Raw genomic sequence first — 15,991 nt, forward strand, 5'->3', positions numbered from 1 at the left:
ATGCACTGTTTAATTACATAATCCGATACTGCACCAACTGTTTAACATTACCATCCATGCACTGTTTAATTATATAATCTGATACTGCACGAACTGTTTAACATTACCATGCATGCACTGTTTAATTGCATAATCCGATACTGCACCAACTGTTTAACATTACCATCCATGCACTGTTTAATTACATAATCCGATACTGCACCAACTGTTTAACATTACCATCCATGCACTGTTTAATTATATAATCCGATACTGCACGAACTGTTTAACATTACCATCCATGCACTGTTTAATTATATAATCCGATACTGCACCAACTGTTTAACATTACCATCCATGCACTGTTTAATTATATAATCCGATACTGCACGAACTGTTTAACATTACCATCCATGCAATGTTTAATTATATAATCCGATACTGCACCAACTGTTTAACATTACCATCCATGCAATGTTTAATTATATAATCCGATACTGCACCAACTGTTTAACATTATCAAAATCTCAAAATGCACGCACTCGAGGCCCTTCTCAGTATGGAGAACATCGATGTCTGTGCAGTGACAGAAACCTGGTTCAAGGCTCCTGAGAGCACCCCAGCACTATCAGGTTTTACCTCTTATCATGCGTTCCGGCCCCAAAATCCGGACAATACCAAGAAAGGAGGGGGGGTATCCATATTCATCAAAGACACCCACACCTCAAGACTGGTGGCAACACACGATGCATCGGAGACCATCCAGGTGCAATTAACCATAGGCAAGACTGCTCTGCAAATTGTAGCATGTTACAGGCCACCCTCACAAACTCAGGAACCTCACATGGCCTTCCTGAAAACACTAGAGGGATAAATGTATCACCAAACATCATCATACTAGGTGACTTCAATTACCCTAATATAGACTGGGAACACTACTCAAGCCCAAACACCCTAGCCCAAAAGTTCCTGGAATTCATAAACTCAAATGCCATGGAACAACTAGTCACCATCCCACAAGAGGAGAAAACATACTTGATCTCATCATCACGAACATGGGAGCACAATGTTCAACACGGAAGTATACCCTCACTGGTGAGATCAGATCACAAACTAATCTCGCTGGAGGTCCTCATCCCACCCCACCTGAAATAAAAAGACCATAGTAAAGAACTTCTCAAAGCCGACTTCACACTTCTAAAGACTAGTGTGGTCTCCTTTAAGGCCCCGAGCCGACGGAAAACAGTACTCAAGCCGCTGAATCACTTACAAATGCCTTCTACCAGCACCTGCAGGACTGCATGGATAAGGCAATCCCAAGCAAAACAAAGACTCTTTGTACCAAAGGCAAGCGCCCACTCTGGTGGACCCCAGCCATAAACAAACTCTACAACAAAAGGAGGAAGCTACTACAATTTAGAGCAAAATCCTTAAAAGGTAAGACACCCTTGATCACTATAAGTAAAAAACTAAGAGCTCTCATAAAATCATCCAAAGCAAATTTTGAGAGAAAAATAGCTAAAGACTCAAAAGACAATCATAAGGCCTTCTTTAGCTATGTTAGAAACCTGGGAGGAAACTCCCAGATATGCTCAGAACTAGTTCAAAATGATGTGAAGATTACTGATCCTACAGACATTGCCAACATACTGGCTGACAGGTTCAGTGCAAACTTCTCCCCTCCCCAAAGGAGAGATATCTATACCAGCGATTGCAGCCCCCAAACATCTCCAACGCCCAAGTGAGAACTGCTCTCTCCAAAGCAAAAACACAGCATCCATGGGACCTGATGGTGTCCCGGCTGTGTGCTCCACGAACTCAACGAGGAATTAAACCCACAGCTAGGACAGCTGTTTAATCATAGTCTTACCTCTGGATACATTACCCAGGAGTGGCGCACTGCAACTGTGGTCCCACTTCACAAAGGCGGTGCCTCCACCGACCCTGGAAATTACCGGCCCATTAGCTTGACAAGCCTTATCTGCAAAGCCATGGAGAGGATCATAATGGACCTCATAAATAAAGACATAGGGAATTTGCAGACTTTGGATCCATCCCAGTTTGGCTTTGTCAAAGGCAGATCATGCCTTCTAAACTTGGTTGACTTTTTGAAACAGTCACCAAAGCCATTGATGAGGAAAGGCAGTCCATACAGCCTACCTCGATCTGGCGAAGGCCTTTGATACAATACCCCACTCGGGTATCATTGAAAAACTCATCAGCTTAAATGTTAACCCATACATCACAAGATGGGTTGCAAACTGGCTGAGTGACAGAACCCACAGGGTCAGAGTTGCTGGCGCCATGTCAGACTCAAAGCCTGTCACAAGTGGTGTACCACAGGGCTCAGTCCTGGGCCCACTCTTGTTTGGCATCTACTTTTCCAGTACAAGCAAACACAGGAGGGTTATGGCTGACAAAGTTTGCAGATGACTGCAAACTGGGCGCCATAGTAGAAAACACATCTGACACAGATATCCTTCAGAAGGGTCTCACAGAAACGGATAACTGGTGCCAGAGCCATGGCCTAAAGTTAAATGCCAAAAATGCATAGTCATACCCTTCGGGAAAAACAAGGTTACCCTAGCTACCAAATAGGTGGCAATCCACTGAGTACAGAAGAAGTTATCAGGGACCTGGGGACCCAGGTTGATAGTAGTCTGTCATTCGACACCCATGTAGCTAAAGTAATTAGGAAGACCTTCTACATTGCCCACCTTATCATGAAGGGATTCTCATCTAGATCAAGGGAGGTCATAGTCTCCCTATACTCATCACTCATCAGACCAATGATTGAGTACAATGCCCCATTCGGAATGTATCTGACCCGACACTTGCAGCAGCTGGAGAGGCCACAAAAGTTCCTCACCAAAAGGATAAAGGGTCTCAAACATCTGTCCTATGCTGCCCGACTGAAAGAACTCCAGCTCTATTCAGTCGCTTACCGCTTGCTCAGAGGTGACCTTTGCCAAACATACAAGGCCATGTCAAACCCAGATTTGATGAATATGCTTCACCTCAAAAAATCTAGATCCGTCAGAGCCACAAGGGCGAGAGACTTAAACCTCGACGGCTATTAATAGGGCGTGCTGGAGGGATAGATTCATCACCCAAAGACTCCTATGCTGTGGAATAAAATCCCGGTATATGTGAGGCAGAGCACCTCGCTGGCCTTGTTCAAGAGAAATCTTGACCAATGGATGGGAGATCGCAGATATACCCCAGGGATTACCTCAGTGTCACTGCTCAACAGAGGCACAGCAAAATAATGGGTATAGTTCCCCATACTAAAGGGGTGGCGTAAGCCACAAAACTATGGGCTAGGCTTGTAAATGCCCTCGGGCAGATAGCCTAGTATGAACCTATGAACCTATGAACCTATTACCATCCATGCACTGTTTAATTATATAATCCGATACTGCACCAACTGTGTAACATTACCATCCATGCACTGTTTAATTATATAATCCGATACTGCACCAACTGTTTAACATTACCATCCATGCACTGTTTAATTATATAATCCGATACTGCACGAACTGTTTAACATTACCATCCATGCACTGTTTAATTATATAATCCGATACTGCACGAACTGTTTAACATTACCATCCATGCACTGTTTAATTATATAATCCGATACTGCACCAACTGTTTAACATTACCATCCATGCACTGTTTAATTATATAATCCGATACTGCACCAACTGTTTAACATTACCATCCATGCACTGTTTAATTATATAATCCGATACTGCACCAACTGTTTAACATTACCATCCATGCACTGTTTAATTATATAATCCGATACTGCACCAACTGTTTAACATTACCATCCATGCACTGTTTAATTATATAATCCGATACTGCACCAACTGTTTAACATTACCATCCATGCACTGTTTAATTATATAATCCGATACTGCACCAACTGTTTAACATTACCATCCATGCACTGTTTAATTATATAATCCGATACTGCACCAACTGTTTAACATTACCATCCATGCACTGTTTAATTATATAATCCGATACTGCACGAACTGTTTAACATTACCATCCATGCACTGTTTAATTATATAATCCGATACTGCACCAACTGTTTAACATTACCATCCATGCACTGTTTAATTATATAATCCGATACTGCACCAACTGTTTAACATTACCATCCATGCACTGTTTAATTATATAATCCGATACTGCACTAACTGTTTAACATTACCATCCATGCACTGTTTAATTATATAATCCGATACTGCACCAACTGTTTAACATTACCATCCATGCACTGTTTAATTATATAATCCGATACGGCAAGAAATGTTTAACATTACCATTGCCATAACCATATATATCTATATAGTGAGAGAGAGAGATGCATGCAAAACCCATTCAGGTTTAGAACCATGCACTGTTTAATTATATAATCCGATACTGCACCAACTGTTTAACATTACCATCCATGCACTGTTTAATTATATAATCCGATACTGCACGAACTGTTTAACATTACCATCCATGCACTGTTTAATTATATAATCCGATACTGCACGAACTGTTTAACATTACCATCCATGCACTGTTTAATTATATAATCCGATACTGCACGAAACATTACCATCCATGCACTGTTTAATTATATAATCCGATACTGCACCAACTGTTTAACATTACCATCCATGCACTGTTTAATTACAAAATCCGATACTGCACCAACTGTTTAACATTACCATCCATGCACTGTTTAATTACATAATCCGATACTGCACGAACTGTTTAACATTACCATCCATGCACTGTTTAATTACATAATCCGATACTGCACGAACTGTTTAACATTACCATCCATGCACTGTTTAATTATATAATCCGATACTGCACGAACTGTTTAACATTACCATCCACGCACTGTTTAATTACATAATCCGATACTGCACGAACTGTTTAACATTACCATCCACACACTGTTTAATTATATAATCCGATACTGCACGAACTGTTTAACATTACCATCCACACACTGTTTAATTATATAATCCGATACTGCACGAACTGTTTAACATTACCATCCATGCACTGTTTAATTATATAATCCGATACTGCACGAACTGTTTAACATTACCATCCATGCACTGTTTAATTATATAATCCGATACTGCACCAACTGTTTAACATTACCATCCATACACTGTTTAATTATATAATCCGATACTGCACCAACTGTTTAACATTACCATCCATACACTGTTTAATTATATAATCCGATACTGCACGAACTGTTTAACATTACCATCCATGCACTGTTTAATTATATAATCCGATACTGCACCAACTGTTTAACATTACCATCCATACACTGTTTAATTATATAATCCGATACTGCACGAACTGTTTAACATTACCATCCATACACTGTTTAATTATATAATCCGATACTGCACGAACTGTTTAACATTACCATCCATACACTGTTTAATTATATAATCCGATACTGCACGAACTGTTTAACATTATCATCCATGCACTGTTTAATTATATAATCCGATACTGCACGAACTGTTTAACATTACCATCCATACACTGTTTAATTATATAATCCGATACTGCACGAACTGTTTAACATTACCATCCATACACTGTTTAATTATATAATCCGATACTGCACGAACTGTTTAACATTACCATCCATACACTGTTTAATTATATAATCCGATACTGCGAACTGTTTAACATTACCATCCATACACTGTTTAATTATATAATCCGATACTGCACGAACTGTTTAACATTATCATCCATACACTGTTTAATTATATAATCCGATACTGCACAAACTGTTTAACATTACCATTTTGTGCTGCATGAATAAAGCATTCTTTACTTACCAATATGAACCATAAAAATGGGCACCGACAACAGTAAAATGCTAGTCAAAGAGTGACAACGTGTCTACCTCACCAGGCTAAAAAGGACTTTTAGGTGTCACTAAGCTGACCAGCAGCATTATGCCCCACTGCAGGACTTTCTATATACTGGAACCAAAACCTGCTTATCTATAACACCAAGTAAGAAGTACAGTTGTGTACACTTACCATAAATGTAAATGTTCGAGTGTATTCACTGTTGCAGTCATTACATTTGGGTAATCTGCTTGCAGGTTGCCCTCAGTCGGCCTGATTAACAAAGTCTTGGGTCCTGCATCAGTTGCTGTCCCTTCTTCCATGACGCCAGGTCGTCAGGGGTATAAAACATGCAGCAGACGCCATTACATCAGTTTTTCTTGCCCCAGATGTCAGGTGCCCCACTAATGGGAAGCAATTAAACATAAAAACACAAAATACACCTCCAACAAAAAAGTAAATACACCAAAAGGACTTTTAAGCATAGTAAAGGAAAGTAGAGGCATAGCCAAAAGAAGTTAGGGTGCAGTAGGGAGGGTAACCACGACTGCAACAGTGTATACACTCGAACATCTACATTTATGGTAAGTGTACAACTGTACTATGTTCTTCTTGTTTCACTGTTGCAGTCATTACATTTGGGTAGATTCCCAAAGCTATGGTTGGAAGGAGGAGTTTAGACAGCATTAGGACCAGCTATAAGGCCCTGCAAGACTGCAGTGGCAAAGCCAGCTCTGGATTTAGAGAAAATTGGCAAATGATAATGCTTGGTGAAAGTATGTACAGAACTCCAGGTAGCAGCTTCTAGGATGTCCCTGGTAGGAATGCCTCTGAGAAAGGCTGTAGAATTAGATGCAGCCCTGGTAGAATGAGGTCTGATCCCCTGGGGGATAGGTTTTCCGTAGTACTTATAGCAGAAATGAATGCAATGGCTTATCCATTTAGAAATGGTTTGTTTTGAAATAGCCCTCCCCTCTGCCCCTGCAGCAAATGCTACCAGCAGTTGTTCACATTTTCTTTGAGGTTTAGTCCTGTCCAAGTAGAATCTAAGTTGTCTGTGCAAGTCCAAGGAATGCAGTATCCGTTTCCCTTTGTTCTGTGGATTGGTAAAGAAGGTTGGCAAATGAATGGACTGATTAAGAGCCACACTGGATATCACCTTGGGCATGAATGATGGATTGGTCCTGAGTGACACCCTGTCCACATGAAAGATGATGAAAGGCTCCACTGCCATAAGGGCCTGTAATTCAGATACCCTTCTAGCTGAAGTGATTGCTAAAAGGAAAGCTGTTCTCCAAGAAAGAAATTTTAAGTCTGCAGTAGCAGCTGGCTCGAAAGGAGGTAGAGTGAGTTTCTCCAATATAAAGTTAAGGTCCCACGCTGGGGTTGGAGCTCTCCTGGGTGGTCTCAAATTTTTGGCCCCTCTGAGGAACTGCTTGAGCAGTGGATGAGAGAAGAGGGGAGGTTCTGTTTTATAATGAGCTGAAATGGCTGAGGCGTGGATTGTAATGGAGGAAAAAGACAGGCCCTTGTGAAGCATCTCAGTTAAGTATTGTATAATCTGAGGTAAATTGGGCGCTGCTGTGCTCATCCCTTGATATTGGTTCCAGGCACAGAATATTTTCCATTTTTCTGCATAAGATTTTTTTAGTACTAGGCCTCCTTGCCTCTAAGATGACATCCATCACAGGTTTGCTGAGGGATAGTAAGGAAGAGTTTAAGTAATTAGCAAGGCTGCAAGGTTCAGTGTTGGAAATTGAGGGTGCAGAATCTGGTTCTCCTGCTGAGACAGCAGGGAAGGAGTCTGAGGTAGGTGCCATGGAGATAACCGCGACACACTGCGCAGGAGGGGGTACCAGTGTTGGCGCGGCCAGTCTGGAGCAATCAAAATCATCCTTGGTTTGTCCTGTTTGACTTTTAGCAGTACTTTGGAGAGCAGAGGCAGCAAGGGGAAGGCATAGACTGATAGGTTTTTCCAGCTGATGGACAGAGCATCCACTTTCCAGGCTTGTTTGTGGGGAGTCCTTGTGCAAAATTTGTCCAATTGGTAGTTCTGGGAGGAGGCAGACAGGTCTATATCTGAGCTCCCCCATTCGCTTGTCAACATGTTGAAAATCCTTGGTTCAAGTTTCCACTCGTGTGGGTCCATGAGGTTTGTGCTTAGTCCATCTGCTAGTGTATTTAATTTTCCTGGCAGGAATTGAGCTTGTAGGTGCACTTGGTAGCTCAAGGCTGTGTTCCACAATGCCACGGCTAGTCTGCAGAGGGGGTAAGAATGAGTACCCCCATGCTTGTTTATGTACCAGATAATGATGGTGTTGTCCGTCTTTACCATTAGCTGTCCTTGAAGGCTGTCAAAGCATTCTGTACAGCTAACATTTCTTTTTGATTGCTTTCCAGGTGCATTTGACTTGGGTTCCATTTACCCTGAATGCACTTCCCTGCCAGCCGAGCCCCCCATGCATAGTCTGATGCATCTGTTGTTAGGGTTTGGGCGGCAGGGGGTGGTGTGAAAAGTAGTCCCTTGTTTTGGTGGCAGTGTCTGCCCACCAAAGGAACTCTAGGCGTAGGCAAGGTATGATAGGAATCATTGTTTCTAGGCTGTGAGAATGTTGACTCCATAGGCGTTTTAGATACCATTGTAGTTTCCTCATATGCAGTCTTGCTTATGGAATTAGAAGAATGCAGGAGGTCATGAACCCCAAGGCTTGCAGTATTTGTCTTGCAGATAGCAGAGTTTTTGTGGCCACTTGTTTGAAGTAGGTTGTCAAATGAATTTGTTTTTCTGGCGTGAGGTAAGCAATCTGGGAAGTTGCATTCAAGCTTGCTCCCAGGAATGTAATTTGCTGACAGGGTACCAGTTGTGATTTCATTTATGGTGTACCCCAGACAAGTTAGAACCCTTTTTACAAAGGCCAGATGATTCAAAAGTATGTCCTGGCTTTCTGCCTGAATTAGACAATCGTCCAGGTATGGGTATATTTGAATACTTCTTGCAATAACTGGAGCTAGGCACTTTGTGAATACCCTGGGTGCAGTAGATAAGCCAAAGGGCGGTGCAGAGAACTGATAGTGCGTGTAGCCTGCTTTGAAGCATAGGTATCTTCTGCAAGATCCCCCGATTGGAATGTGCAGGTATGCTTCTTTTAAATCTAGTGTTGCCAACCAGGCGTCTTTGCCTAGCATAGGAAGTAATTGGTGAAGAGTCAGCATCTTGAATTTTGGAATCTCCAGAAAGGTGTTTAGAGCAGACAGGTCAAGGATAGGACGCCATGATTTGTCTTTTCTGGGTACCAGGAAAAGCCTCGAGTAGAAACCTTGCCCTTTTTCCTCTTCTGGTATCAGCTGAATAGGCTCCATGCTTAAGAGAGAAAGTATTTGTTTTTGAGTCTCTGCCCACTGATTTGGGGGTAGATCCGGCCACCCACTTGGCGTTGGCAACATGTGGAAGTGAAATCTGTATCCCTGGGACACTATATTTAAAACCCATTTGCCCTGGGTAATGTGTTCCCAGTTCTCTACATGAAGAGCAATCTTTCCCCCCAAAGGGGCAGTCAGAAGATAAGTGCTTGGAAATTTTAAAAGGAAGTCATTGAGACAGTTGACCATAGGGGGGAGTCTTGTTATTCCCAGACTTGGAAGTGGAGGCCCCCCACTGCTTAGTTCTGTGAGTCCCCTGGGACAGAAACCTGGGGTTTTTGCTGTGTCCGGGTTTGGCGTGAGAAGACCTGGAAGGGGTTGGAAAGGACCACGTCTTAGAGGGCCAGTGCCTACTAAATCTAGGAGGCTGAATTTGTAAAAAATCTTTAACAGTTTGCATAGATTTAGCTTTATCTTCCATCTTTTTAAGAACTTCTTCAGCCTTGTTGTCAAACAGGCGGCCCTGGTTTAAAGGAGCATCCAACAATTTAGCTTTAACATCATCAGGCAAAGATTGCTCCTTAAGCCAAGCATGCCTTCTAAGCACAGACCCAGTAACAGCAGCCCTGCAAGAGGCCTCTAAGGAATCAAAACCACACTGCAAAGTATGTTTTCCAACTTGTTCAACAGAATGCATTAAATCCTGTAAGTCTTTATTTTCCACACAGTCAGGAATCAACATAATTTTCTGTTTAAGCAGTCCAATAACATGTTGCTGATATTTTAACATATGAAATTGGCAGTTTAAAGCTCTAATGGCCAAGGTTGCTTAAGTGTAAACCTTTTTACCCAATCTATCCAGCGCCCTGGAGTATCTATCAGAAGCGGTAGGATTTTTAGCAGTAGAAGCCTTAATGCCCTTGGGCCCCTGTGAAATAGTCTCTGGATCTGCAATAGGATTTTTGAAAAGGAACTTGTGGGACTCAGGGACCCTGTAGTATCTGTCAGGTTTACTGGGAGCAGGAGGCAGGGAATCAGGGGCCAAACTGGATTCCGAGAAAGCATCATCAACAATGTCTAGTACAGGAGGAATAGCCAAAGGCCTATGCTGAGGCAGGAGAAGGAAATCCCTAAGCCTCTTTTTAGAATCAGAGTAATCCGGGCTTTCCCAGTGAAAATGCTCCCTCAGAGTATGTAAGGTTTCCCCAAAAGAAAAATCCTCAGGAGGGGAAGCAGAGAGAATAGAGTCCTCTGCATAAGAATCCTCATAAGTAGGAAAGGACAAATCCAGGTCATCAGAAGAGTCAGAATAAACAGAATCCTGATCAGAAGATTCATAATCAAGCTCAGCCCTAGGTCTCTTAGAAGGGGGGGGGGGGTTGGCTACCCCTGATTAGAGTTATTAGATCTTCAGCCATTTTTATCATTTTTTTTTTTAGGCATAGAGGCCTGAGCATGTGGCCTGGGCATCGTTTTTTTAGACATGGATTGAGATTTAGGCCTTAGTAATAAAGGAGGTGTCGATTTAATATGCAAGTCCGTAGGCCTAAATTCACCCTCAGAAGCCAGTGCCTGCACAGCAGCTCCGGACCCATCCAAGGCAGAGACATCCGCGGGTTCCACAGTTAAAGTATCTCACGGCATACCGGACTCCGAATGGGTCTCAGTAGAGGCCTGCGAATCAGAAGTAGCGGGTATCAGGGGCTGCGAAAGTGCCTCACTGAGTACCAGCGAACTGGCGAATGGCTTAGGAAAAGCATCGTCGGCAGTCTGTTTCGATCTTTATCTTTGCGTTTTTTCGGAATCCCAGTAGTCGAATGGCTAACCGACATTTCTGGATAATTAAACTGAGAACAGAAATATTTAGAGGCAAAAATATACAGACGATGGATAGTGCGCTGATTAAACAAAGCACAAAACCGGCAGCAAGGTATGTCGTGGTCAGGGCCTAGGCAAGGAATACAGTACGAATGAAAATCTTTATGAGGTATTTGCTTTCCACAAGTAATGCAATTATTAACTTTTACCAACATCGGTAAGGAGCAAGAAAAAGTTTCCCCAACGGGGTACTTAGCTTTTAGTTTAAGACTTCGGTTCTGAAACTCGAAAACAAAAATTTCAAGTCGGCCGACCGGCACTTGCGAACTGCTTCTGCTTCGGGCACCCCACGGCATGAAAGACTGATGTAATGGCGTCGGCTGCATGTTTTATACCCCTGACGTCATGGAAGAAGGGACAGCAACCGACACAGGACACAATACTTTGTTAATCAGGCCGACTGAGTGCAACCTGCAAGCAGATTACCCAAATGTAATGACTGCAACAGTGAAACATGAAGAACATCCTCCTTACATACACTTCAAGGCAAGGTACACAGAGTCATTCACAAAAGTCACCTTCTGGATGCAGAACGAGACAACCTGTCCATCAGGATCATGCGATCTAACCAGTTTTACCCAAGTAAACATAGTGCCCTACCAGCCCTATACTTTGACGGGCCTCTGAATTCCATTTTCCTTGAGCATATGTAATAAGTCTTCCTACACCTGTTTCTCATTGACAAAGTTTTCTAATTTATTTTTTTTCAGCAGGTGTTGATAACTAGTGATGTGATACAGGCCAAAACAAAGGAAAAGCGATGCTTACTAACCTGGGGCCCACATCTTTCATATCACTACCTCGATCCTTGGGTTTGGGCACAGCAACCTGAAAAACAGAAAGACAAACTGAGATACTAAATCTACATAGAGACAATACGGTAAGCAAGTACAGTGGATATAAAAAGTTTACACACCCCTGTTAAAATATCAGGTTTTTGCGATTTAAAAAAATGAGACCACAATAAATCATTTCAAAACTTTTCCCACCTTTAATGTGACCTATAATCTGTACAATTCAATTGAAAAACAAACAAATCTGTTAGGGGAAAAAATATAAGAAATAAAAAATGTACAATACGCTGGTTGCATAAGTGACACACCCTTAAACTAATACTTTGTTGTGTGTGCACACCCTTAAACTAATACTTTGTTGAAGCACCTTTTGCTTTTATTACAGCATTCCGTCTTCTTGGGTACACACCTGCCATCAATTAAAGAGACTCAGATTAACCCCAAATAAAATTAAGCTGTCCTAGTAGGATTTTCCTGACATTTACTCAGTTGCCTGCTATAGCAAAAGCATGGTTCACAGAAAGCTTACAAAGCATCAAATGGATCTCATTGTTGACAGGTATCAGTCAGGAGAAGGGTACAAAGAAATTTCCACAGCATTGGATAAACCATGGAACACAGTAAAAACAGTCATCAAAAAGTGGCGAAAATATGAGACAACAGTGACGTTGCAAAGAACTGGACATCCCTCCAAATTTGATGAAAAGACAAGACAAAAAACTGGTCAAGGAGGCTGCCAAGAGACCTACAGCAGCACCGAAGGAGCTGCAGGAATTTCTGGCAAGTACTGGTTGTGTACTTCATGTGACAACAATCTCCTGTATTCTCCATATGTCTGGACTATGGGGTAGGGTTGCAAGAGAGAGCCCTTTTCTTACACAGAAAAACATTTAGGCCTGGCTAAAATTTGCAAAACAACACATCAAGTCTCCCAAAAGCATGTGGGAAAATGTGTTATTGTCTGATGAGACCAAGGTTGAACTTTCTGGCTAAAATTCCAAAAGCTGCATTTGGCGTAACCCCCCCCCCCACTTCGCATCACCAAAAGAACACCATCCCCACAGTGAAGCATGGTGGTGGCAGTATCATGCTTTGGGGTTGTAGCTCTTCAGCTGGAACTCGGACTTCAGTCAAGGTGGAGGGAATTATGAACAGTTCCAAATACCAGTCACTTTTGGCCCAAACCCTTCAGGTGTCTGCTAGAAAGCTGAAGATGAAGAGGAATTTCACCGTTCAACACGACAATGACCCCAAGCATACATCCAAATCAACAAAAGAATGGGTTCACGAGAAGAAAATTAAAGTTTTGGAATGGCCTAGCTAGAACCCAGACCTAAATCCAATACAAAATATGTGGGGTGACCTGATCAGGGCTGTGCACAAGATATGCCCTCGTAATCTGACAGATTTGGAGCGCTTTTGCAAGGAAGAGTGGGCAAATATTGCCAAGTCAAGATATGCCATGCTGATAGACTCCTACCCAAGAAGACTGAATGCTGTAATTAAATCAAAAGGTGCTTCCACAAAGTATTAGTTTAAGGGTGTGCAAACACAACAATGTATTAGTTTAAGGGTGTGCACACTTATGCAACCAGAGTATTGTAAGTTTTTTATTTTTTATAGTTTTTTCCCCAAACAGATGTTGCTTTTTCAATTGAATTGTACAGGTTATAGGTCACATTAAAGGTGGGAAAAGTTTTGAAATTATTTATTGTGGTCTCGTTTTTTATATCGTAAAAACCTGGCATATTAACAGGGGTGTGTAAACTTTGCATATCCACTGCATGCATAAGTAGTATGGTACACTGATTACATGCTACAGTTTTAAACAAAGACCATCCCTATTGGAAAAGAACTGAATTTAAATGACTTCCAAGATGGCTCCACAGCGTATAACAGCTTTACTATAGCTCTCCCAGTGTGAAAACAGAAACTCAACAGAGAAGACCACTACACTTTTGTGTCTATGGGTATATTTCAGTAACTGGCTAGTAAGTGTGCTGCCTTGATGCCAGGAGAAAAGAAATAAATTTGTGAAATATGACAGAACAAGAAAATCTGGAAATATTGGACTTTTTTCAGAATTTGCTGGACTTGTGGGGGACTCAAGTATATGCCCTAGTTCAACTCATTAATGTTCATAAAAATGCTTTGGTGAGGGGAGGGGAGAAAGTATATATATATATATTTTTTGTATGCTATACAGTAAAGTTCTCAGTAATTTTTAAGGGCAATTGGGATTGTAAATTGACACTGCTTCTTTTTTCCCTTCCTTTCTCCCTTCTCTCTTTCTTCTTGTTCAGTTTTAAGAAATGTAGCCACTGCAATGTAAAAACAAAGCCTGGCTAAAAGAGCATGACAAAAGAAAAATGAAAGCACTTTTTTTCTCATTCTTGCTAGGAGAATGTCTGGATTAAGCACCTTAGACTGATTTAGTAAAAAGTTTTAAGAGAGAGTAATTAAATGAAAAAAGAATATTGAGTAATATGAGGATTTTGTCTAGCAAATGAATGCATACTTAGTTGCAATGCCTCCATGGAAACAATCTGAGAGAGAGAAATGGTCTGCTTCTCATGTCTCCAAAAAAAAAACAATCTGATAAAGAGTCTGCTTCTCATGTCTCCATGGAGACAAAGTGATAATGAGAAACTGGCTGCCTGGTTCTCGTGTGTCCATGGGTGCAATCTGAGAAACAGAAACTGGTACAGTCTGGTGGAGAGTGATTAGCTGGGGAATAAAAAGACAAACCAGATAGGAGATAATGTTCCCTGAAAGCATTCAGGTTTTTTCCCAGCTGGGAGAGCTATAAAGATAAGAAAAAGACAACAGCAGCACTTAGTAGAAGCACACGCTGCACCATGCGTCTTAACATGGATAACCTTTTTTTATGTTAACTCAAGTCTGCAAGTGTGGCTGTCAGTTTGGGACATTTGTTTCTATTATGAGAGTAAACCTTCAATATTTAAAGATGTACATAGTTTTGTGTGTTAGTATTAATTTAATATGTTTTAGGGGTTATTGAGGTTTTTTTGTTGGGGGGGCTTTTCAGTAAAACAATAGAATTTGTAAGATGTGACATAGGCTCAAATGGATAGGACAAGAAGCAACGATATAAACGTTCAACCTGCCAAACAGTGTATGCATGTAGCACAAAAGCTGGAACTAGGCATTTAACAAAAAAAGAGTTGTACATAAAAGGTGGGAATAACAACTTTTTAATACAATGATGCTTTCTGTAATGTCTAACTATCAATGGTCTCACAGAAGAATACAAAAAAAAGGAAAGAATAGGGAACTATATTAAAAAATGTAGAGTGCAAATAGCTATGTTACAGGAGATACACTAGGAAAGAACAAAACATGTGAATATGATAAAGAAAGGTTTTCAGGATGGTTATTCAGCAGAATATCTGGGACAAAGGAAAAGAGGAATACTTATATTAATTGTAAGAGGCGCTCCAATAGTGACAGAAGATGATAAAAAAGATAATAATGGCAGATTTGTAGTGTTAAAGGGCTATTGGCAAAGGAGGAAGATTACACTGGCATTTATTTATGTTCCACCTCAAACTGCCATAATGGAGCTTACGAAAATTCTAGGAGAAATTATCAGTTTTCAGCAAGGAATATTACTTATATATGGGGACTAGAATTTGATTTGCAGCAGTGAAGATGCATTGGGGGCCCAGAAGGGAAAAGTATAACAAAGAAGAGTAGATTTTTAAAGAAATATATGAAAATATTTGGCATGAAGTAATGTAAATCCAGTAATATGAGTTTGGAGTGAATTTACATATTATTCCCCAAGATATAAAAACTGGGCAAGGCTAGGCAGAGTTTACATTTCATAGGAAGATGTGCATTTAATTAAAGGTCCTGATATGCACCCAATAACTTTTTCAGATCATGTGTCAATAATAACTACAATAAGAACACAGGGTAATGCAATAAAAATGAGACACTGGCGTATTCCATCTATATGTTGAAAAGAGAGGAATTTAAAGAATGGGTAGATGATATTATTCCAGGAGCTATTAAGGAGCCTACTATCTCAGCTTTCTTTTTACTTGTTCTCCC

At 41.0% G+C, this 15,991-nt stretch overlaps 1 protein-coding gene across 1 annotated transcript in view; it reads right to left on the reverse strand.

Moving 5' to 3' along the window:
* Positions 1 to 15,991, reverse strand: part of CC2D1A (coiled-coil and C2 domain containing 1A) — a 3,016,164-nt gene that overhangs the window by 568,765 nt on the left and 2,431,408 nt on the right. The window contains exon 25 of the mRNA XM_044057686.1: positions 11,893 to 11,948. Within this exon, the coding sequence (XP_043913621.1) occupies positions 11,893 to 11,948 (56 nt within the window). The remainder of the gene's footprint in view (positions 1 to 11,892; positions 11,949 to 15,991) is intronic.

This window comes from Protopterus annectens, chromosome 15.part0 (assembly GCF_019279795.1).
Source record: "Protopterus annectens isolate FY-2018-M chromosome 15.part0, PAN1.0, whole genome shotgun sequence".
Lineage (NCBI taxonomy): Eukaryota > Metazoa > Chordata > Ceratodontiformes > Protopteridae > Protopterus > Protopterus annectens.